Source organism: Ursus americanus, chromosome 16, assembly GCF_024610735.1.
Source record: "Ursus americanus isolate L20-20 chromosome 16, mUrsAme1.1.p, whole genome shotgun sequence".
Lineage (NCBI taxonomy): Eukaryota > Metazoa > Chordata > Mammalia > Carnivora > Ursidae > Ursus > Ursus americanus.
This window is the reverse complement of record NC_142142.1, coordinates 48364848-48389790: the sequence shown is the minus strand read 5'-3', so window position 1 is coordinate 48389790 and position 24943 is coordinate 48364848. Positions and strand designations below refer to the sequence as shown.

The 24943-nt window shown below is 46.5% G+C and overlaps 2 protein-coding genes across 4 annotated transcripts in view; both read left to right on the top strand.

Annotated features, from left to right (window-relative positions):
- The window catches only part of POU2F3 (POU class 2 homeobox 3), a 68118-nt gene extending 57500 nt beyond the window's left edge, over positions 1–10618 (top strand). Inside the window, exons 10-13 of the mRNA XM_087868026.1 lie at positions 1612–1773; positions 7203–7269; positions 8373–8505; positions 9447–10618. Coding sequence (XP_087724152.1) covers positions 1612–1773; positions 7203–7269; positions 8373–8505; positions 9447–9486 — 402 coding nt within the window. The 3' untranslated portion in view covers positions 9487–10618. The remainder of the gene's footprint in view (positions 1–1611; positions 1774–7202; positions 7270–8372; positions 8506–9446) is intronic.
- Positions 10619–16977: 6359 nt separating this feature from the next.
- TLCD5 (TLC domain containing 5) lies at positions 16978–24365 on the top strand. Of its 3 annotated transcripts, none has more exons than XM_045797984.2 (3): positions 16978–17157; positions 19209–19408; positions 21049–24365. In XM_045797984.2, the coding sequence occupies exons 2-3, from the start codon at positions 19210–19212 to the stop codon at positions 21585–21587; spliced, it is 738 nt and encodes a 245-aa protein (XP_045653940.1). In that variant the 5' UTR covers positions 16978–17157; position 19209; the 3' UTR covers positions 21588–24365. The 3 variants fall into 3 exon arrangements, with proteins under 3 accessions (XP_045653940.1, XP_045653942.1, XP_045653941.1); XM_045797985.2 differs by having other exon boundaries at positions 16980–17157; positions 19294–19408; XM_045797986.2 differs by lacking the exon at positions 19209–19408 and having other exon boundaries at positions 16979–17157.
- Positions 24366–24943: the final 578 nt, after the last annotated feature.

The window sequence follows — 24943 nt, the reverse complement described above, 5'->3', positions numbered from 1 at the left end:
CACACCTGCCCTGGGAAAGGGTCAGCAAGCAAGCACACACACCCTGTGCAGGCCCCCATGTGCGCCAATGAGAGGGACCGCCAGGAACTTCTTCCCCCACTGACCCTTCTTGCCCTGACATTGTTGGACGGCCCATTGTCCCTCTCACTGGGAGACTCAAGGAAAGGGGTATAGGGTCCCAGAAGAGGGTGGATCTCTGTATCCAGCTGAGGTGAAGGGAACAAAGCCAGAGCACTGTATGTACATTCTTTTTTTAAAGTATAGTTGATGTATCGTTGACATATATTATTATATCAGTCTCAGGTGTATGACAGGGATTTGACAGTTTTATACGTTACAAAGTGCTCATCGTGATAAGTGTAGTTACCATCTGAAATTCTTTACTTGCGATGCATTGATTTATATATTTTTAAAAGTACACATGTAGTAAACGCTCATTGTAAACAATTAGGAAAACCCAAGTAGAAAGAAAAAAATCAACCATCAAATGGCATCTACAATTCTTTCCTTCTACTTCTTTCTTCCACATGTATTTGAATGCTTGTGATCATAGTGTACATACGTTTGTTTGAACTTGTAGCAAAAGCCTATTCCCGAGCCAGTATGTGGAAGCTAGTTATACCAGCTCCATGCCCCGTGGGAGCTGGGGAAGGGACGAGGGGAAAACAGCTGTGTCGAAACAGCTTCCAATCGGGATCCCTTAGGTACCAGCCTCTAGAGCCTCGATCCACACCACACAGGCCCCTAGAGGATGTGCCCTTAGCCTCATTTAACGTGGTGGGCCCGAGGCCTCCAAGACTGCTGCCCATTCTGGCAAACCCACCAGGGCATCTGGCTCAAGGATTTGATGGCCGCTTCCTGCTGGCAGGATGACAAGAGCTGGCTTTTCCTGCTGATTAGGTTTCTTGGAGCAGCATGAACAAGGGAGGGGGATGTAAGAAGGAGGGAAGGGGGCTGAGATCAAAGACTGTGTGGAGGGAGAGGTTGGAACAAGAGGATGCTTGCTCTCTATATATTATATTATATTATATTATATTATATTATATTATATTTATTATATTTATTATATTTATTATATTATATTTATATCTCCACAGTCTCGATAGATCCACATGCTTTGGCTTTATCTTTTCCTATTTTGAGGTAGGACAGGAAGTAATAACACAAGAAAGGGATATCAGGTCACGAAGGGAACATGGGTTTCGGGATTCTGCCTGCCCCACACAACTCAGCAGTGGACCCCTCCTTTCAGAACTTCTGAAGGAAGAAGTGAGAGAAGAGAACCACATTTATGGGTCCTCTATTCTGTGGCAGGCCCTGTGCTGGGCAGTTTACACACATTTTCTCATTTTAGCCTCACAACAGTCCTCTATAGTAGACATTAATATTCTCACTTCATAGATGGAAGGCTGAGGCTCAGAGAGGTTAAGAAAGCTTTCTAAGGATGCACAGTAACTGGTAAAGCCCGTATTCCATCCTCGGTCTGATTCTAAAGCTTTTGATCCATCTCTGGTTCAATCTTGTTTCCTTGGAACATCTGGTCCCCACCCCTGACTCTTGACCCTGTTCCCTTTTCCTCCTGACCACATTCTATCCCTTTGGTCCCTGTAGAACCCCAAACCCAGCTCAGAGGAGATCTCCATGATTGCAGAGCAGCTGTCCATGGAGAAGGAGGTGGTAAGAGTCTGGTTCTGCAACCGACGTCAGAAGGAGAAGAGAATCAACTGCCCTGTGGCCACACCCATCAAATCACCCATCTACAACTCCCGCCTGGTGAGTGGCTGGGAGCCAAGCTGCCACTAAGCGCTGGGGGGAGGGATAGGAATGGTGCCTGGAGACTCTTTGGTCTTCTCCATCCTGGGGAAGAAGGCATTCGGGAGTTGCGAGGGACATGCCATAAATAAATAAGCAAAAAGATGCCATATATAAAATCTACATAATATAAAGGAGAATAAAGAAGGGTAAGGGGATTGAAAGGAACGGTGGGGAGGTGCTTTTTAATAGAGAGGTCAGAGAGGACCTCCCTGGTCAGGTGACATTTGAGTGGAGCCCAAAGTGTTGATAAGGAAAGAACTATCTAGAACAAAGAGTGTTCCAGGCAGAGGCACCAGCAAGTAAAAAGACCCCGCGTGCTTGAGGAAGAGAAGGAAGCCAGTGTAGCTGGGGCAGGGTGAGGAAGGAGGAGAGAATAGGAGGGAAAGTCAGAGGAGTAACACAGAGCAGACCACCCAAGCTCATGGAGGTCACTGAAAGGACCCTGGCTTTGAGTTTGCATGAAATAAGCCACTGGAAAGCTGTGAGTAGAGAAGTGTGAGGTGGCTGAGGTGGGCTGCCGTGTGGAGAACAATCTAGAAGCAGGATATGGGTGAAGGAGAACTACAATAACCAGCCTGAGTGTAGAGATAGCTTAGGCTAGGACGGGAGCCATGGGGGTGACAAGAAGTGGTTGGATTCTGAATACACTTCAACCATGGAGCCAGCAAGATGTGCTGACAGCTCAGATATGGAGCATGAGAAATGAGGCCAACGTGACTTCAAGGGTTTTGGGTGGAGCAACTGGTTGGAGGTCTTGCCACTTTTTTTTTTAAGATGATGAAGAATGCCAGAGGTGCAGGTATGAGGGAAAAGACTAAGAATGTGGAGTTGGTCAGATTAAGCTGGACATGCATCTGAGCATCCAAGAGGAAGTGTCAAGTAGACAGTTGTATCTATGATTCCGGAGGTCAGGGGCGAGGTCAGGGCAGGGAATAATTTGCAGTTCGGGCAGACTTGGAAGTTTGTGGAATAGGAAGTATCTTCTCCATCCAGGGAGAGACGGTGCCTGGAGGGTAGAGGTGGGAAGGTTCTTCATCCTTGGGGATGATATGGTTGGAAGGTTAAGGGAACTGAGGACAATGGCATTGTCCTCAAATCCTCCAGCACTCAAGGATGGGTGAAATTCAGCCTTGTCTGGGGTGAAACATGCCTGTCTCATAAAAACAACAACATTGTTCATTCTTTCACCAAACATTCCTTGACCATCTACCATATATTGATGTTTGTGCAGAGCTCTGGGGAGACACAAATAAATAACATCTCTCCCCTGTCCCAGAGGATCTCACCGCCTAACAGAGGAGACAGACAAATAAACAAATGATAAACAACATGATAATTTCTCGAGGAGAGCTTAGCCGTTGCAGCTAACGAGGCGTTGCAAGGTGGTGGTTAGAGAAGGCTTCCCCCAGGAGATAATTAATACCTGAGCTGATTCTAAAAGGACAAGGAGTGAAGACGCAAATAAGTGTGGGGTGGAGTTCTCATGGGGGCACGTATGAGAACAGTAGGATGGAGCAGGGAGAATGAATATATGACACGTTCCCAGAACTCTAGGCGGTTCCTTGCAGAGGGATGTTGAAAGACGAGGCTGGACAGACCAGCAAGGGCCAGACCGAGGCGACTATGCGCAATGCTAAGGAACTTGAAGCCTCAGAGGAGTCACTGAAGGAGTCCTGAAGGAGCAGGCCATTGGCACCATCAGATTTGCCTTTTCGAATGATCACTCTGACTACAGTACAAAGGGTGGTTTGAGAGACGCAAGACCGGTTGTAGGGAAACCAACTAGGATGGGTGTGCAATTATCCAGGAGAGAAGTAATGAGAGCCGACGCAAAGCTAGTGGTTAAGAATGAGGGGATGAGACTCAAGAGACAATTAGAAGGTAGAATTATTAGGTCTTGGGTAACGAATCGGAAATCAGGTGAGGGCAAGGAGAACAATGAAGGAAAGGGAATCCTCTGGGCTGACTCTCGGCACTCAGGTTGGGCTGATGGGGCAGGTGGTACGCCATGGCGGAACAAGCAAACACAAGGGCAAGAGCTGATTTGGGAGTAGGAAAAAGTGACAATTCCTGTTCTTTACATCCTTATGATGTACAGTGAAGCCTGCGGGACACCCAAGTGGGAATGTCCTCGGAAACCTGGAATTATGGGTCCAGAGGTCAAGAGAGAAGGCCAAGATAGAGACATGGGTCAGGGAGACATAAACATAAGGTGGTGGCTGAAATCCTGGGGGAGGAGGAGCTCAGTTATGGAGTTTACACAGAGGAGCCAAGAGAAAAGTCTAGATCTTAACCCTAGGGAGCACCAGCATTTGAGGGACGGGTAAAGGTAGGGGATCAAGGGAGGACAGTAAAAAGGAGGAGCCTTCAGAGGCAGAAGAGGAGCCAGTGAAGACGTGAGGAGCCCTGTAGGAGTGCTCTGGGAGCCCAGAACACAGACCAAAGACACTCCAATCAGAATGGAGTCTGGGAGGGCTTGACCCCCTGATTTGTTTGCAGAACAAATTAGAAGTTAGCGAGAACAGCATACCAGGCAGGGGGAACCATCTGCGAGAAGGCACAGAATTATAAAACAACATGCTACATTTGGGGAATCACAAGCATTTCCATCTGGCTGAAGTGAAGGCTTGGAGTCTAAGAGAGGTGGATGAGGGCTGGGTTATGATGGGCCACAGAGACTCAATTACCCCGCAAGCTCCAGGGAACCATTGCAAATTTGAAGTTGGAGGCAACATGATATTCATTTACGGTTCCTTTCTTAAATATTTACTGAGTTACCCATCAAATGTTTGGCACTGGGACATGGGGGTGTATGGGACGCTTAGGATCCCTGCTTTCAGTCCAGCAGGGAAAGCAGACGTTGAATAAATGCTCTCTAGGTTGAAATCTCCAGAGGAGATACAGGAGGATTTAGAGGACCTAACCTAGGGCGGGGTGTCGGGGCTTCTCCGAGGAACGATGCTCAAACTGACAGCTGAAGCCTAAGTAGACAGTAATGGCAGTGGGGGTGCCCAGGAAGGAGAGTGTAGGGAAGAACATTCCAGGCAGAGAAAAGAGTGTACACGAAGGCCCTGAGGCTGGGCAGGGTGGAAAGAGGAAGCATAGCAGGCTGGAATGGGCTGGAACCCCGGGAGGGTGATGAGGAGGCTGGAGTGTTGGGCGGGGGCGAGGTTCTGTCGGGCGTGTTCAGGAAATGGAGCCGTGCCAGAAGAGCGTTGGCATCTTTAAACATGGGGCTTTGGGAGGTAGGTTCCTGCTTTGGTTCAACCCCAGCCCAGGACACCCACATGGAGAAAAGCAGTGGGAAGCAGAGAGGAGCCGGGAAGGAGCCTGATTCACTCTCATTGTTCAGGCAACACGTATTTACCAGCACCTGCAAAGTTCAGGCACGGCAGTAGACCCCGTAGGAGAACTCCACAGGCATCATCCTGCCCTTGGGAAGCCGACAGCCTAGTTGGGGAGAAAGATGTTAAATAAGTAATGACATTCATGCTCATGATGTTATGAAGGAAGCAGAGAGAGAAGATGTTCTGACTCCATCTTCTCCTCAGGTCTCATTGGGACAGTCTCCTTGGGACGGGGACATAATTTTTTCTTTTTTTTTTTTTAAAGATTTTATTTATTTATTTGAGAGAGAGAGCGAGAGTGAGAGAAAGAGCACGAGGTGGGAGGCGGGGAGAGGCAGAGTCCCGGACGAGCAGGGAGCCTGATGTGGGACTCGATCCCAGGACCCTGGGATTATGACCTGAGCCGAAGGCAGACACCTGATTAACTGAGCCACCCAGGCACCCCTAGGACATAGTTTCTTCTGCTCTGCTATGAAATGATCTCCAGGACATACAGTTAAGCCAAAAAAAAAAAAAAAAAAAAAAAAAGAACACGAAATGGCACAAGCCACTATGGGCAGAATGCTACTGTTTATATAAACAATTAAAAAGGGGGAACCATATATACCAAGATATAGAAATATCTGCTTGCATATGCATAGCCTGCCTCCAGAAGGAAACAGAAGAAGCTGGTCACAGTGACTACATATATTATTTATTTTAAAACAACAACAAATTTCTTGGGTGTGCCAGTAGGGAGGGGAGGAGGAGAAGAGGGAGAGAGATGGTTGATAACATCTCCTACCATGCGGCCCCACACCTGCCTCCACCCTTCGTGGGCCCCCTGCCTACTGAGGAGGCTCATTGTAAACGGGCAGGTAACCGAAGACAGCAGAAATGCAGCTTTATTAATTGGGAAATGAGTACATGCTGCATCCTGTTGGGATGGGATGATCCAAACCAGGGAGGGGAGGAACATCAAATCCCAGCTCCCCGAGCAGAACTTCCTTCCAATGCCCTTTGAAAACACTGATCGGAGCTTGCCCCATTGGCGTGAGGATAAAGGGGAGGCGAGGTATGCAGACTTCAGCTCAAATGAAGAGGCGAACAGTCCAGAGACAGTTGATGCTTCCTTCAGGGAGGAAGAGAACCAAACATTTAACAAGCCTGGCACTCTTTGCCAGGCATTGAGTTGGAAGCTTTATGGATGTTATCTTATTAAATCTTAATTAAAAGGAAATATAAGGGAGGTATTACCTCTGTCTCATGGATGAGAAAACCAGATCTCAGTGGGGTTAGGTCACTTGTCCAAAGTCACATGGAGCCTTATGGTGGAGCCAGGTTCTCACCCCCAGATCTGTTGGGCTCCTGGGCCCATTCTCTCTATTACATCTTGTTCTAGGTTGTGCTACGGTGGTAATCTGAAGGGGGAGAGTCCTGAAGGGTTTAAACTAAAACCTCTTAAGTCCCTTCCCAATCTCAGAGCTGATGATGCTGTGAGGTCTCCAGGGCCAAATGAAAAGCTTCAGAGTCCAAAGTTCAGCGCCTCCAGTTTTTTTCTGGGGAGTCAAGTGTCCTCTCCTACATCAGGCTGGGAAGCCTGGAACAGGGTTGTCAGAGCCAGGCTCTGCTGCCCTGAGCAAAGGGATCTTTTATTTAAAAAAAAAAAAAAAGAACAGGGGACTGGCAAACAGATAGCCAACCGACAGTGTCTGCCCCAGCAGGAGCCGAGAGGCGACCCTCGTCACCCCAGCACCCAGCACGGCCACTTAGTGTGGTGGTGCTGAAGAGCCTTGCCAGGGTCCACAGTAGGGAGGGCAGAGCCTGGTGTCGGCAGCAGGCAGCCGCTGCGGGAGCAGGCCAGAGCTGGAGCCGATGCTTCACGTGGCCCATTGGCCTTCTTGCGGAAGTGGGGGACGGAGTGTAGGTTTGGAATGAGGCAGTCATCAAGGAAGCTGAGCCCTGCTGTCTGCACTCTGGGGGCCCAGCACCCTGAGAGAAGCACTCAAGATTGGAGAAGGAAGCAGACACAGACATTTACAAGCTTCTGTTGCCTTTCAGGTCTCTCCCTCTGGATCTCTGGGCCCCCTCTCTGTCCCTCCTGTCCACAGCACCATGCCTGGAACAGGTGAGCTTTGCCATGGGGTTTCGGAATAACTCCAGAAGTCCTTTCAACTGGCGGATGGCGGAGGTGAACGGTAACTGCTTAAGTCAGCATTCCTTAAATGTCTTTCGGAGGTATTGAAAATCTGTGCTAGGAGAAGAAGGGTTCCGCCATAGAGTACGTTTGGGAAATGCTGAAGAAGCCAAGTTGAAAGCAAGTGTTTGCTTTCTGTCTTAGTTGCCACACTTCTCAGCCCCAGAGTGCATTTAACATCCCTGAAGGCACGGTTTTCCAAACCAGTTTCCTACACAACTCTATTTTTCAAAAAGTACTTAGAGCCTTTCAAAGAACCAAGAGGGTGACCATCTGTCTGGATATGCCCAGGGCAGTCCCAGTGTCTGTCTCTTGTCCTACATAATGATCGACAGCACTGCTTCCCCCTCCTCCAAGTAGCTTGGCTTGCTTGGCATTAAGGTATCTGTCACCTCACTCATGGAACACTGTTTGGGGAATCCAAAAATGAGAATCCAAATCTGTCATTTTAGAGAAGACAAAAATGCATTTCAGGGAAGTGAAACAAGGTGCCACAGGCCAGAGTTACTTAGTGAATGACCAGGGACTGAGACTTGGGTCTCCCCTCTCCCGGCTGTGCTCTTTCTAGAAGACCGTGTATCTTTTTTTGTGGAGATGGGCACACCAGAAAGGCTGTGCTCTCAGATTCTCTTTCCCTCCCCTATTCACTGTTCCCTCTCTGTCTCCTCCTCTCCTCCTTTCCGAGAGTTCTTGTTCTTTGGCCCCTCCCGTCTCTTGGTCTGGGGCTGCATATGCCCAGCCCAGGGTGTGTCCTGGAGTAGGATGATTTTGGCATCTGTCCTTTTGCATTTGGCAAGTCTTGGACCGGCAGAACCAGCTATGCCACACTCCAGGGCCCTCGCTGAGAAGAGCATTTATGATGAGAGCCCCTCTGGGGCCGGGTGTTGATGCTAACGTGGCAGGAGGTGGGCAGGTGGGTGGGAGGCAGGGAGGAGTGGGAGTTCTCTGGGGAGACATGTCTGAGGGCCATGTCAGGAGGTCCTAGGACCCAGCAGCATTATTTTCCCCTTGTTTTTGCCTCTCTTCATCCTCAGTAACGTCATCCTGTTCCCCTGGGAACAACAGCAGGCCTTCGTCTCCCGGCTCAGGACTCCACGCCAACAGCCCCACTGCATCTCAAAATAACTCCAAAGCAGCAGTGAGCTCCTCCAGTTTTAACTCTTCAGGGTAAGGTGGAGGAGAGAGTACCACGACATTCCAGTAGGGTCAAGGGACGTGCAAGGAGTTGGGTCCATACCTCTGGAAAGAAAGCTTGTCACGGGGCTGGAAAGGGGAGTGGGGTGGCAGGAGTGGGGGGACAGAGTGGACAGCCAGGCTGGACCATATCCCTAGGGAGTGGGCTTTAAAGAGAAGCTTCGGCCAGTGAGCAGTCCTGGCAAGGAGCTGATGTCAACAAAGCCAAAATTTCCATCCCCACTGGGAGGGTGGAAATTTCCAAACACTCCTGTTAGAAAGGGCCGGGTCCTTCAGTGGGCTTAGGAGTGCTCCACTTCACGCCAGGAACCCTGTTCTCGGGGTGTTCTGATGTAAGCCGCAGCTGCCAGTGTGGCTGACAGAACGAGAGACGGAAGGATTGCCGCTCCCTATCCCACCTGTGACGCAGTGAGGGCAGCGGCCTCCAGGGCCCAAGAGTCTGCCCTAAGAACTATTCTCAGAGCAGGTGCTTTGAGAGATTCTTCCCTGATTCAGAACAAAGCGGAGACTTGAAAGTTAGGCAGTTACCTTGTGGGAAGAGATGAATCTACTTGTCCAAACCCAGGCCATCCAGCAAAGCTCTTATTGGCCCACAGTTGCACAGTCCAAAATATTGGGGCTCCCCAAGCACTCCCACCAAAAAAAAGAGAAAAAAACCATATAATGTACATTTTTTTTAAATGCTTTGAGACAGAATTCACATACCATAAAATTTACCATCTAAAGCGTACAATGCCGTGGGTTTTAGTGTATTCACAATTTCGCATCACCATCCCCATAATCCAATTCCAGAACGTTTTCATCACCCCCAGAAAGAAAGCCCATACCCGGTAGCAGTTTGCTGCCCATTCGCCTCTTCCCTCATCTCATCCCATTAGCAGCTTTAGGATTGACTTGCTTTTTCTTCCTTCCAGATCTTGGTACCGATGGAATCATCCCACCTACCTCCACTGAGACCAAAAAGTTTCTCCGAATCCACCTGGCCCCGTATGCCCCCCTGGAAGGAAGGGAATCATGCCCTCTCCGTACGGACAGATTACTGTCAGAGAGTGGAAGAGAATCCCCACTGTCAACCCAAACTCTTGCTTCTTCAGGAGTGAGGGCCTGCCGAGATCCAAACTGTGACTAAATCATGTGCAGGCTCCCACTGCTCTTGAAACACATCCCCGACCCCCCCTCCCCAGGTGTTCAGCATTTTCACCTTCTTTCCCTGTGCTCCAATCCTCTAGCTCTCAATACTTCCCACGGCTTCCCTGGGGCAGTAGTCTTTCCGACAAAGGAGACCTTGCCGTTATTTTCCAACTCATCCGTGGGCTTCTGGGGACAGCAGTTTGCCTGGTGTGCCGAACAAGGAGAGATCATAGTTTTGACTCTGAACTTGGCCACAATCTCTGAACCGATCTCTAAAATCCGTGAGGAGATTGGAATCTGATGTCTCACCAAAGCCTGGATGCTCTCTCTGTTGAGCAAACTTTTCTGACTGAATCTTCATTTCATCCCACGTTCTCTGTAGCCCCGCGCCCTTTTCTAGAACCAAATCCACTCATGATTGCCTTCTCCAGGTTGCCTCCTCTCTACAGAAGGCTGAGCCACCCTCAGTCCCCTGGGCACATTTCTCTGCCCACAGGTGCTCTTCTGCGTGCTACACCTGCCCCAGAGTTCAGGAGTGTTTATTCTGTCTCTCCTTCCTTGTCTGGTCCACTGTCCCTTCCCCTGGCTGCAGGAGGAAGAACACAAAAGCAAATATGTAACAATCATGTTGGCAAAATACCTGTATATAGCCCCCTCCTGTTTTTGCAGCTACGTTCTCTCCTTAGTATGGAATTTTCCAGCAAAATGTTTAACTCAGGTGTGAATTTTGAAGATATCTCTGTAATATTTTATCTCCTTTTTAAAAAAAGAAAAAGAAAGGAAAAAAATGCCAAAGTGTGAAATACTGGGCTAGCTTCCACGAGAGAGTTCCCACATGGTCTGGGAATCTTTGTTGACTTCTCGGGGACATTATCTCTAGTCTCCTTCTTTGTGGGCCAGTGTGTAGAGATGTAACATGAAGCCATTCCAGAAATGGTAAACTTTTCAAAAAAAAAAAAAAAGACTGTATATCCAAGAAAATGTTGAGATTCAAAGGAATCTCTCTGTTCCTAAATAAATTTGTATAGTTATGATATAATGACTCCGCTATTGATAAGAAAGAAGAGGTCTAGATTATTGTTCTGTGTCTTTTGCTGGGGGGGGGGATAGGAGTGCATATAGTGAAATGGGATGGGGGGGGCACCTGGCTGGCTCAGTCAGTGGAGCATGCAACTGTTGATCTCGGGGATGCGAGTTCGAGCCCCACATTGGGCGCAGAGATTACTTTTAAAAATGGGCTGGGGAAAATGTTTCAAATTGGTGCATTCAGTCTGTTACTCCCCAGACTGAGGCTAAAGAGGACATATGTTAATACAGGGCTTGGAAGAGTTCAGAGTTCTTACTCTTTTTGACAGAGCTACCTTGAGGGCAGAGTAGCGACAGACTAGTTGAAAGTGGGAGGATTCTTAAGTGGGAGGACGGTAAATGTTTAAGACCAAGTTATTCAGATGCCAGAGCTAGAGGCAGAGGCTGAAAAGCTCATATTGTAGATATCCTGAAGGTCGATTATTAAATATTCACAATGGGAAGCAGCAGATACGTAAAGCAAAGCATAATCCAATAATCAAATATATTTGGCTTTGGAATGCACTGTGACTTTTGCTGAGGGGCGTGAGGGACAAGGAAGCTCTCCCGGTGGTTTTTCTTAGGTTAATAAAAATTTAAACAGCTACCGTTCCTAAAGGAAACACTGACCTGTGGGAAAGGGAGGCCCTCCGAAAATGTAATGGCATATGGGGAAAAACTGAAATTGGGACGAAACATTTGCTGTAAACAATATCCAAGTGGGAAATCTATTTGTAAATAATTAAGATTTAACTATTTCTGATGTTCGAATGGGCCTTATATTTGGACTGAAATTTCATGTCACGAAGCTGGAGAAGAAAGCCTATTGGTACTGGCTACTGTCTCAAGAAAAAATCCAGTTGGAAGGAGCTAGGTATGCAGCAAAGAGACGGCAAAGAGGAGCCTTTGGGACTCATTTAAGTATAAAAAGGGATAACTCTGTGACCCAGGAGCCCAATGGTACTCACCTGCCCGTGCACACTGTCCACAAGGCTGGTGTTCTTTCCTTTCTTTTCTTTTCTTTTCTTTTCTTTTCTTTTCTTTTCTTTTCTTTCTTTTTTTTTTTTTTTTTTTTGCATCCCTGGATGGGCACGAACCACATGCTGGTTTTCATTCATTCCATCTTTTAAAAAACAACTTCATTTTTTTTTAGAGCAGTTATACACCAAAATTGAGAGGAAGGTACAGAGATTTCCCATACACCCCTGTCCCCTCACGTGCACAGCTTCCCCCACCATCAGCATCACTCACCAGAAAGTACTTTGTTGTTTTGTTTTGTTTTGTTTTGTTTTTTTAACCAAGGAAGAACCGACATTGACACACAATGATCGCACAGAGCTCACAGATCATCTTAGAGCTCACTCCTGGTGTTGCACGTGTTGCAGGCTTGGACAAAAATATAATGACCTGTACCCATCATTATAACGTACGGGGTCTTTTCACTGCCCTGATTGTCTGTGCTGCGCCCGTTCATCTCTCTCCCCTCTACACCCTGCAACCCCTGATCTTTTTACCGTCTCTAATAGCTTTGCATTTTCCAGAATGTCCTATAGTTAGAATCATAGTACATAGCCTTTCCAGATTAGCTTCTTTCACTAAGTAATGTGCATTTAAAATTCCTCCATGTCTTCATGGCTTGATAGCTCATTTCCTTTTAGCACTGAATAAATAATATTTTATTGTCTGGATACACCACAGTTTACTTATCCATTCATCTACCGAAGGACATCTTGGTTGCTTCCAAGTTTTAGCAATTATGATGAAAGCTGCCATAAACATCTGCGTGTGGGATTTTGATGTGGACAGAAGTTTTTCAATTCCTTTGGGTAAATACCGAGGAGCGTAATTGCTGGATTGTATGGTAAGAGTGTATTTCGTTTTGTAAGAAACCTCCAAACTGTGTCCCTACGGAATGTGGATGCACCCTTTTGCAAACAGTGTATGAGTCCCTGTGCTCCACCTGCTCGCCAGCATTTGACGTTGCCACGTGTTCTCGACTTGGTCATTCTAATACGTGTGTAGTAGTTATCTCAGTTGTTTTCATTGCATTTTCCTGATGACAAATGATGTATAGCATCTTTTCATGTGCTTATTTGCCATCCATATGTCTTCTTTGGTGAGGTGTCTGTTCGGGTCATTGGCCCCCTTTTTAATCAGGTTATTTATTTTCTTATTGTTGCATGTTAAGAGTACTTTGTCTATTTGGGGTAACAGTCCTTTATCGGATGTGTCTTTTGTAAATATTTTATTCCGGTCCAGGGCTTGTCGTCTGATTCTCTTGATATTTGTCTAATGCAGAGCAGACTTTTTTTTTAAGATTCTATTATTTATTTGACAGAGAGAGAGACAGCGAGAGAGAGAACACAAGCAGGGGGAGTAAGAGAGGGAGAAGCAGGCTTCCTGCTGAGCAGGGAGACTGATGCGGGGCTCGATCCCAGGACCCTGGAATCATGACCCGAGCTGAAGGCAGACTCTTAACGACTGAGCCACCCAGGCGCCCTGAGAGCAGATGTTTTTAATTTTAACGAAGTCCAGCTTATCCATTACTTCTGCCATGGGTTGTATGTTTGTTGTTGTATCTAAAAAGGCACTACCATACCCAGGGTCATCGAGGTCTTCTCCATCTAGGTGCGCTCTTCCTGAAATGTTATCATTTTGCATTTTACCTGTAGGTCTATGATCCATTTTGAGTTCGTTTTTGTGAAGGGTGTCGGGTCTGTGTCCAGGTGCATTTTTGCATGTGGATGTTTGGTTGTTCCAACATCATGTGTTGAAGACACCATCTGTTATCCACTGTGTTGCCTTCGCTCCTTTGTCAGAGGTCAGTGGACTCTATGTATGAGGGTCGATTCCTGGGCTATCTGACCATGGTTTTTATGAAAGAAACGCAGAATTGTAGACTCACTGCTCAGCCTCCAGTAGCTTCCATTGTCCATCGTCTTGGACAACAGTTTAACAGAGTCAAACCTGGAAGCAGGCACTGATTCACCTTTCATGTCTGCATGATTCTATAAAATTTCAGTGAAGTTAACCAAAGCTTGGTTAGCTTCTTCAGCAGCTACTTAGGCACAAGAGAATCTGGGCAAAAACCAGTCACTGTCCAGGCAGAAAGAAAGAGAAGAATTGCTCCTGCTATTTTTCAAATGTTCGTACTTCAATTTTTAGTTGACTCAAGACCGGTGGGCCCAGCTGTGGGCTCCTAATACTAAGGACTTTTGGTGAAACTCAGAGAATGAGCGTAGTTCCAGGACTCAAGGTAGGAATCCTGCCCTGAGCCCCCAGGTTTCAGGTTCAGTGCCCTCCTTCCTGTGTACTCTGCAGGTACCTGTTCTATCTTACGCACTGCATTTGCTGAGTCCTCTGCTTCTGCTCCTTCTAGACGGGGGGAAGCTCCTTATAGCTGAGGCTCTTTTCCTCTATGTCCCCATGATTAACACTGTGCCTAGTACTGGGGCGCCTGGGTGGCTCAGTCAGTTAAGCGTCTGCCTTCGGCTCAGGTCATGATCTCGGGGTCCTGGGATCGAGCTCCGTGTCGGGCTCCCTGCTCAGCGGGAAGCCTGCTTCTCCGTCTTCCTCTGTCCCTCCACCTGCTCCTGCTAATTAATAAATAAAATCTTAAAAAACACTGTTAATTAATAAATAAAATCTTAAAAAACAACAACAACACTGTGCCTAGTACATAAAAGGCAATTAAGATTTTTGAAAATTAATTTCCCTTTTTACCTCTGAACAACTTCTAGTGCCCTGCACAGAGGCCAGGAGCTGTGAATACCTAATGATACAGTACGCATCTGTATGGGATTCTAGTCCAGTGCAGGAAGCTGATCTTGGCGGTTGAGAGCATGACCTCCAGAGCCATACGGCCTGGGTTCATGCTCAAATCTGCCTCCTACTAATCAAGTCTCCTTGAGCAAGTTCCGCGACTGCTCTGTGCCTTAGTTTCTCACCTATAAAATGGGGATAACAATAGTACCCATCTCACAGACCTTTGAGAATTAAATGTTAATAATATATGTAAAGTGCTTGGAACAATGCCTGGTACAGTAAGTGTTGTCTGTTATTATTGTGATTATGATCACAATTATTGTCATTATTATTCTAATAAATTGGTGGAGAGGTTCCTATCTCCTGCTCTCCCTTATAGCCCAGAACTTCTGTGGGGGGGATGCCACTGTTGACAAATATCTGATTTGGTAGAACAAGGGTCATGGCCAAACATATATAAATTAATAAATTTAATCCAAGGTAATGAAACTTGAATCTGGACTATCAATCACCCTAGGATAAAGGCCCAATAAAGGCTCCAATAGAAGAACTGGCATTTTCCCTTATTCCCCCAGCTTTTAGACCCCTGAAGCCTTTTCGTACTCTGTTCTTCCCTGGAAAATGGTGGCAGCAAGAAAGTAGTTCCAAATTCAGATACTAGAAGAAGAAGAAAATACTACAATAATTACAAGCAAATGGGGAAAGTTGATATTTGCATACTATCCATTTAGTGAAATGGATCCTTCCCTGTTCTCTTTCTTCAGGCTCTCATTACTTCTAATCTGGTCCGTTCCAACCCACTTGCAGCAGGTTGCTTCTCCAGTTCATCTCACAATGACTTCAGCTGGGTGCATAGCAGTGATTCTCAACTTTGGTGACACATTGGAATTCTGAGATTCTGTGTTTCTTTTTTTTTTTTTTTTAAGATTTTATTTATTTATTTGACAGAGAGAGACAGCCAGCGAGAGAGGGAACACAATAAAGGGGAGTGGGAGAGGAAGAAGCAGGCTCCCAGTGGAGGAGCCTGATGTGGGGCTTGATCCCAGGACACCGGGATCACGCCCTGAGCCAAAGGCAGACGCTTAACGACTGAGCCACCCAGGCGCCCCTGAGATTCTGTGTTTCTAACCAACTCTCGGGAGCTGCCGATTTTGCTGGGCTATGGACCACACTTTGAGTAACAAGGCCTTGGAGAACATGGTAACAGTATCCCCTTGCCCAATAACATCATAAGCTTTCTGTTATCCACATACTAAGATGCTTCAGCCTGGCATCTCAGGCTGACATTAGAGTCATGTAAAGTCCTCTGATAGCAGTAGTTCTTAAATGCGACTAGTATCTGAATGACTTTTAAAAGATACACATTTCTAGGCCCCACACTAAGCCTACTAAATCATACTTTTCAAGATACAGCCTACAAGGGTATTGGAAGACACGTCCTAAATGGTGTAGAAGATCAACAAGGTTTAGGAGCCCCAATATGCTTCCAGTACACTTTTCCAGGCTCATTTCCCAGTCATCCAACCAGCGAACATCCATCACACCTGTCTCCTACCAGGTATTAGAAAAACAAAGATGAAGACAGTTTGATCCTTACTCGGGAGAGATTGGCAAGATAAATGCCCAAACTAGATTATTAACTACTCCCCAGCCGCAGTGTAAAGGCTCACACTTCTACTTAACAACTTCTCTTTTTAAGACTGTTTGGGCTCCTCAGCCTCCCATTATCACCCATCCTAATAAACCAGTCCAGATGCCCTCTTTACCCCCTTTGAGCCTCCATACTTGTTTGGTCATCTCTTCCAACTGACTTCCCTTGGTATTAAAATAGATCTCAAAGAGGAGAAAGGATTTACCCAAAGTGTCACCAACCACAATAATTAACACTTATACAGTGACTTCCTTGGGCCCATTGTTCTAAGCAGTTTACACAGGTAAAGCGTGCAAAATGCTTACTATAGCCTTAGAAGATGGCTATTATTACTATCCCCGTTCTGTGTTGGACAAAATGGAGGCACAGAGAAGTTAAGTAAGTTGCCCAAAGACACAGAGTCAGTAACCAAGCCGGGTTTATTTTTAAGCCTTATATTCTACCGCCAAGTGGGTGACAGGGCTGTCACGAAAAGAACTAACATCTAATTCCCAGGCCCAAGCACTTCCCTAGCAAATCAGTGATTTGCGTGCTTGTTTCACAACTGAGACTCAAGCGTGAGGACAGCGATGAGGTCTTACAACTCCCACGGTGCCTAGTAGGGGTGCGAGCCCTCAGTTACCAGATCGGCTGTCCCAAACTGGGGGTGGGGGCGGGGGACGGGATGGATAATTATTCAAACAAACAAACAACAATCACGCAAACAAGGGCAGCAGCCTGCGGGTCTCACGTGACCACTAGGTCACACACCGCTACCCGCCTCCCCCCACCCTCCCCCCCAAGCCCGGAGCGCTGGAGGAGGACCCTCCCGCTCCCTTTAGGGACCTCCCTCGTCCAGCTCGGGTCCTGCGCTCCGTCCTCCCAGCCACAAGGTGCCCCCAGACCCCCGGCTCCTCTTCCGCCGCCGTCAGAGCATCGTCCTGTCTCCCTCTCTCCGCCGCTTCCTGCTCCGGGGATCCGCGCTCTGAGCTCTGGGGCCGAAGCGCCCGAAGCTTCCCGGGGCGCTCGGCCAGGTAATAGCGCGGCGCGGCTGGCCGGCCTCGGGCTGGCCTCGGAACCAGGGCTGCCCAGTCCGCCCGGCCCACTGGTGGGGAAGGAGGCGGGTAGAAGGCCCCGCCTGGCCGCCGAGGAGGGGCTGGGGGGAGGGTCTCCTCCTGCCTTGGGGGCTCGGGCAGGGAGGTCCGCACAGAGGCGCGGCGCAGGTGCGCGCGAGCGGGGCGTGGCCCGCGGTCCGGGGGCCGGTCGCAGGGAGAGTCGCTCGCGGTGCCTGCGGGGCGCCCGGCTTGCGGCTCGGCCCAGCCACGCCTGCTCCGCGGCCGCGAGCCAGGTGGGCCCGCCCAGCGCTCCTCCTCCCGAATCTGGCCCTGGAACGGGAGGAGCGAGGACGGGAGCCTTGGAATTCTGAGCCGCGGGATCGGCCACCCCAATACCCTTCCGTTCTTTTACCCAAGAGTAAAAAAAACAAAAACGAAATCCAGAGATGGAGTGACTTTCCCAAGGTCACAGACTTGTATCTGCCCCTTACAAACGTCTATTCTTTTATTTAAGTGTTTGTAAATAGACTACTGTTTCCTCTGTTCTGCCAGGGAATTAGGATTCAGGGAAGAGGACTCTAAAAATACTAATCAGCAGATCCAAATGAGCTGATCCGTATTACTGGCCGGTGACCCTGGCATTTACAAGGAAATAAGCGAGGACGGTTCTTTTCACTCTGGGTACTTGGTATTTCTGGTCCTTGCTCTGAAAATTGGCCTAGATGCTTTACAAAATTTATCTCAGAACTCCGTGTCAGAACTGGGCCGGATTAGAGTTTTCAATCCTCTTTTCTTCTCTCTTTGTTTTTTCTTTTCTTTTTTTTTTTTTTAACGGACGCTCAAGAGGTGAAAGTGATTTGCCCACACTTTTATGCCTACTTAGGGGCACAGACGGAGTTGGAACTCAGGACTGTGGTTGACAGCTACCGTTTTCTTGAATAGAAACCAGATTTCAGATGAACGCTGTACAGAACTTGACCTTCATAAAGCTCTCTCTGGATAGCATTCTTGGGAGTGGTTTGTATATTGAAGTGTTGGTCCGCGGATACTATTTCACTTGTCAGAATAGGGTTAAGCAGTAAGGGTAGCCATGCAGAAAATTCCTGCTGAGATGAGACAGATATCTGAAATGTTTTTGACTTTTTTATCTGCACTTTCAATAGAGCAGCTAACGAGTATTAAGAACAACATCTTGGTTGCTTTAAGATTTTAGTCCTGTATGGCTAAATTGACTCAGTTACAGTCATTCTCGGCTTGATATATTTGTCATCAGTAAAAATTTCAAAGTGTAGCTTTCTTAATTGGATGTTTAACTGAGTACCTGCCTCAAGGATATTTTTAATATCTCAACAAAAATTTCCCACTTACACCTTCTGCTTCCCCCTTAGTCAGTCTTTGAGTTGGATTTCAGAACTGAACAGAACTAGGATTTTTCCCCGCTTCCGAAATACCTAGACTCCGTTTAGTTCCCTATTCAGGTTTACCTCAAGTTTCGATTTTAACTGATAAACCTGTGACCCAAATCCAAACTTCAGCTGAGTTTCGTATCAGCTTCAAACCACATGAAACTGCTCTGGGTCATGTGACCTCTCGCAGAAGCCACAGGTGGCAGTTCTGTTTTTTTCTTGAGCGCTTCTTATTGGGATTTTTGTAGCGTGAACGCATTATCTAATACGCGTGTTGTATTACTCATGTTCATTGTCCAAGGTCAGTCATCCCTGGCAGGTTATTGTTGACATGTACTCACCGTAACAACACGTTATATCGGGTCGTCTGCAACTCAGACTGCAGTTCCTGGTGTTCGGGTTAGAGCTTTGATTATCAGTTACCTTTAAGGAGCATGGAATCAGAATTAAAGGCATGCTTTAATGGAAGATTCCTAGCTGTGTAGATAAGGAAGAAGCGTTTCAGTGAAGGCCATGTTTTTGTACTATCCTAGAGGAGAAATGAAGATGATAACGCCAGTGGATCCAATGCCGTTTTCTTAGGGTGCACCCTTTGTTTTTCTGGTTTTGGTCTTTTCATCATAGGATGGCATTAGCTCTGTGTCTGCAGGTGCTATGCAGCCTGGGGGGCTGGCTCTCACTCTACGTTTCTTTCTGCCGCCTGAATAAGCACCGAAGCTATGAGTGGAGCTGCCGGCTGGTGACGTTCACCCATGGAATCCTCTCCATAGGCCTCTCGGCTTATATTGGCTTCATTGATGGCCCCTGGCCTTTTACCCACCCAGGTAGGGGATTTTCCCTAAGGGGTTTATAATTTGGGGGGGTAGTCTTGGAAGGATGGGACATTTTCGCAGAATTCATACAATATTGGAAAATACCGAAGAATAATTACCATTATAATTTGTATTGGGCATCTTCGTTTTGAACTCTGATGCTGCATATGTCCCTACTTCTCTGCTTTTCGTAACTCTCTTCTTGTAAAACAAATTTTAAATGCTAGTTACATTGCAATCCACCAAAATATACAACACATAAAGCGAATGTCAACACCTTCCACCACCACCTCCAAACAGACACAAACGGACTGTATCACACATGCTTTTTGGTAACCTGCAATTTTCCCTTGATTGTATAGTCAAAGGACATCTGTGTACGCAGATTTCTTTTATCCTTAATTGTGATGTAATATTGTGTCGTATGCATATACTATCATTAATTTAACGGATATCTCATTATTTGCAGCACCTGTATTGAGTTTCAAACTGCTAGATGTACAGGTATTACCTCCTTAGAATAGAAGAGGTTGTATCCCCTTGAGTTTGTTACGGGGCTGCCGTAACAAAATGCCACAGACTGGGAAGCATAAACAACAGAAACTGATGTTGTCACAATTCTGCAGGCTAGAAGTCCAAGATCAAGTTGTTGGCTGGTTTGGTTTCTTCTAAGGCTTCTCTCTTTTGCTTGCAGGTGGCTTCCTTCTTGCCGTGTCCTCACATGGTCTTCCCTTTGTGTCTGTGTCCTCACCTCCTTCTTTTATAAGGACACCAGCCATATTGGATAAGGACCCATCCTAACCGCACTGTAACTGAATGACCTCTTTAAAGGCCTTCTCTCCACATACCAGTCACATTCTGAAGAATTGAGGATTAGGGCTTCGACATAAGAAGTTTGGGGGTACAATTCAGGCCAGAAGTTCCCTAGGATATAATTTCTTTTTAATTCCTTAGATTCTTTTTTTTTTTTTTTAATTTCCTTAAATTCCTATCATGAGCTTCTGAGGTTTTCCCAAAACTATCCAACTGATATGAAAGCAGCTATTAAGCTTTATGTCTTATATGAAGGTTTCAAATAGATTTGAACATGTCATGTCCTTGCACTCGATTTTCTTGGGCTGAGAAGACATTAACTTCTGGGGTTCTTTCCAAGGTCCACTTCCAAGAAGGGTAGGGCCACCAGTGTCTGGACAATTGAGCCCATTAAGCTAAGAAATTAATCCGACATCCAGGGCAGAATAACTAAAAGAGCCTGGAAACAGACTTTTAAAGCTGTCACATACATACATACATACATACATATAATTTAAAAAAAATAAAAAGAGAAAGAAAGAAACTAGGATTTTAATTGAAAGGACAAAACAGCTCAATTTTATGCTGCTCCACAGAGAGGACACTGAGATCATGGCTGGTGCTCAGATCACTCATTGAGATCTGGTTCATCAAAACAGCATTTCCTGGGCATGTGACATTATTGGGTTTGATAAAGACCAAGGTTTTAGATTTTAGTCTTTCTTGGTTGTCACTCAAATGTATGTGCCTGCCTTTGTTTTTGCTCGGTGATTGAAAGAAAGCTTGGGAAACATGGGACCCCGGTGCAAAGTAGCTCAATTCCCAGCCACTCAGTTTGCTTCTGTCTTGGTTTCTTTCAGGCTCACCCAATACTCCTCTCCAAGTGCACGTTCTGTGTCTCACCTTGGGCTATTTCATCTTCGACCTGGGCTGGTGCGTCTACTTCCAGTCTGAGGGGCCCCTGATGCTGGCCCACCACACACTGAGTATCCTGGGCATCATCATGGCCCTGGTGCTCGGAGAGTCAGGCACAGAGGTCAACGCGGTCCTCTTTGGAAGTGAGATTACCAACCCTTTGCTACAGATGCGCTGGTTTCTCCGTGAAACAGGCCACTACCACAGCTTCACTGGAGATGTGGTGGACTTCCTCTTTGTGGCCCTGTTTACTGGAGTGAGGATTGGTGTAGGCGCTCGCCTCCTTTTCTGTGAAATGGTCTCCCCCAAGCCCAAGTGGTTTGTGAAGGTTGGGGGAGTAGCAATGTACGCTGTGTCTTGGTGTTTCATGTTTAGCATCTGGCGCTTTGCGTGGAGGAAAAGCATCAAGAAGTACCATGCCTGGAGAAGCAGGCGGAGCGAGGAGCGGCAGCTGAAGTCCAACGGCCATCTCAAAACACACTAGCCAAGGCTTTCTGCAGATGGTGGATTGGGTTTGGTCAGCCACGGGACCCAGGTTGGAGATACGGCTGTTACAGAACCCTGCTTCCAACGAACTTAGGTTTCAAAAAAGGGCTAAACCTTATCAGTTTGGTCAGTCTTCGAGGGGTGCCCATACCAGTATTAAAACATGAACGTCTACCGTGGCGCAGTTGTAGAAAAGCGAGACCACTCGGTGGTAGTTGTGAGTATGTCAGCACCGTGAGGTGAGCAATGCTGCGTTCCCTTTAGTTCCCGGTGTCCCTGGGTCCTCTTGTCTCTGGGATGCCCGATGGCTAGACAGCTCAGGAAGGAATTTGAGAATTCCTTTGAGAATTGACTCCTTGAACAAACCTGCTTAGTCCTGCTTTCCATGTAGCAATTTAAATTAAGTCACCCCATTTACTGTAAAGGGAGGAACTTTCGGGAAGATGCACGTCTGGCATTCTGAGCATCGGATCAGGGAACTGGATGTGCTTACACAAAGGGAAAGAGCTGAGAGGAGGATGGGTTGAAACTGGCCGTGGTGGTGGGTCACTTCTTGAGTCCCCCTATACCAACTGTTGACGGTCCCCAAGACGCCCCCGGGTTTGGTGCTTTGCTAAGGGGACTCACATGACTCAGAATGTAGTCAAGCTCCTAGCTGTGATTAATTACAGTGAAAGGGTACAAAGAGAGCAGCAAAGGGAAAAGGTGCCTGGGGCAGAGTCCAAGGGAAACCAGGCCCAAGCTTTCCAGAGTCCTCTCCCGCTGGGATCACCCAGAATGTGCTGACTGGCTCTAACAACAATTTGTGGCCATATTTGTAAAATGTCCAACAAGGAAGCTCATTAGATGCGCAGTGCCCATGTTTTTTTTTATTGGGGGGTGGTCATGTAGGCAGTCATTGCCTGGCTTGTAGAACAATTTCTGACTCCCAGCAGGAAAGTAGGTGTTCAGCATGACCCATATTGTTAGCACAAACAGTTTAGGCATGGTGAGCCATTCTCAGCAGTTAGTGGAGGGAGCGCTCCCGAAATCTAAGTTCCCAGATGCCAGCCAAGGGCCAACCTTGCAAGTTGGCCTTTCCAAGGACAGGAGTTCAGGCCTGCCCTGTTAACTCTTTTCTGCACAAAAACTAGAGAGCTAGGGCTTTGGATGAGAGATGAATGAGGTGTGGGTAGATTTACCGAGTCCTGTTGTTTCCCCTACTGGGAAAACTATGCCAATTCTCAAGGCTTTTGTGCATTAATCTCCCCGGCATGAGAGGCTGTGAGTGAATTCCATAGGGATTTACCATGTGGATTCCACTGTGCTTGAGATGGCAGTTCAAGTTTCTGCTCTGCTGTACATACATACTGCAAACCAGAACCAAAGACAAGTGTACTGGCCACAGGGAGATGAGGCTAATTTTTTTTTTTTAATTTCATATACATTCCCTTTAGCCCTCTTAACGACCTTTTCCTTTCTCTGAAAAAGATGCCCCTCTCCGTAGATAAAATATTATGACAAGGCCAGTCTTGGAAGGAAACAAAATATTTCTTAGTGCAATAGTCTCTAATCTCACCCAGGAAAAGCGAGAATGTAAGCTTAGAACAAGAGGTTAGGAATCAAGACTTTCTGGGTTCTTTTGACTAATTTGGCTACTCACTTCCCAGATCACTTGTGTACTCTTGGTCTCGGTTTAAACCCTGTTGTGAATGAATGAAATACCCCAGTGTGTATTTCACAGCGATACTGTGGCATTTTATTAAGGGGTGTCTTTAATGTAGGACTTTTATGGGGGGGGGATGAAGTGTTATTTATTTATTTATTTGCTGTTTATTTATTTATTTGATTATGGATTCTGTTGTTTAGACCACTGGTGATTGATCAGCTCAGTCAGTGAGCAATGTGAGGGGCCACTGAAGGCTAAGCCTAGGTCGGTAGGAAGTCTCCACCCATTCTACGGTCACTGGTAATGCCGACCTAATGAGTGATCTTGAAAATGGATGTCACTGGCCGGGCATGATGGGGCGTTGGAACCGCATAAAGTCATCGTTGCTCTGGCAAAAGCAGCTTTCAAGGCATGTTAACAGTGGGTCTTTTAAAATGACTGTCATCTGGTTAACGAGTTTTGCTGCACATGGAAATAATCTGACAGTAGCATCTCCGGCTCTTTTCTTCTGTGATCAGATCCCCAGAACGCTGGTGAGCTTCTTTCCAACGAAACTGTGGTCAAAGTTGGATGCCGGGGAATGCTGATTTTAGCAAAAGCCTAGTAAAAAAGAGTGGCTTGGCGCAGGAGCTTAAAAAAAGAAAAAGCTGGCTCTCAAATTTTGGCACAGTGCAACCTGTTCCATACCAGACAAATGAATAGGCTTAATCTGGTACCAATTTTTTTTTTTTTTCTTTTTACTCCTCAGAAGTGAAGGGATTGCAGGCCTTGCTGTTTTAGGGGCAGTCTCATGGGAATGTACGTAGGTTTCTTTTGGATTTTGAATAATCTAAATAATAAGAGAAGAAAAATTGTTCATTTCAGCTTTTCTTGACGTTTTAACTAATAACTATGAAGGAACCTCCCTGAGAGAAAAATGGGGCATGCAGGTGAGTCAGCAGTTAAGATGCTGAGTTCCTACATCACAGGTAAACGAAGGGCTAATTAACATGTGGTACGGTCAGACAAAAGGAAGTATTTTATTCACTTGCCTTTGGATTGCTATGTAATAATTCCTAATACTGCTCAAGATTTATATTTCAATGAGATTTGTACTAAATTTTATAAAAATAAACAACTTTTTATCAACCCAGAGTCTGCCTTTATATCTTTATTGTGGTTTTGCCAAGAAGTAAAAAAAAAAAAAAAAAAAGTCTTTTGGCTTGTAGAAATGTTGACCCATATTTATACTTATCTGTGAAATATGTTTTATCTGCTCTTACCATCAACCATTCCTAATAACTTTACTTTTGGGGGCAACAATCTACATACAGGAAAAAGATTGCCAAAGAGAGAGGAAGAACTAAATTTCATTATTTTGCCACCTGTTTGGGCAGTTGCCTTGAATTTTTATTTATTTATTATAGTGGGAGGGTGGTAGGGGCAGAGGGAGAGGGAGAGAGAATCTCAAGTGGATTCTCTGCTGAGCATGGAGCCTGACAACGTGGGGCTTAATCCCACAACCCTGAGATCATGACCTGAGCCCAAAACCAAGAGTTGGAGGCTCAACCGACTGACAAGCACCCCTGGGCACTGCCTTGAATGATGATATTGAATGGGCTCCCTGAGGACAAGGACCCTCAGCTCTCTTCAGAACTATGTTTAGAATGCCTAGAACAGTGTTAGACACATAGTAGGTGCTCAATAAACATTGAAAGACTGGGTGA

Bases quoted from the DNA above. Each gene is read 5' to 3' on its own strand.
- TLCD5 (XM_045797984.2), top strand. From the start codon at position 19,210: ATGGCATTAGCTCTGTGTCTGCAGGTGCTATGCAGCCTGGGGGGCTGG. The intron at 19,409-21,048 runs GTAGGGGATTTT...GGTTTCTTTCAG, and splicing joins CTGGCCTTTTACCCACCCAG to GCTCACCCAATACTCCTCTC.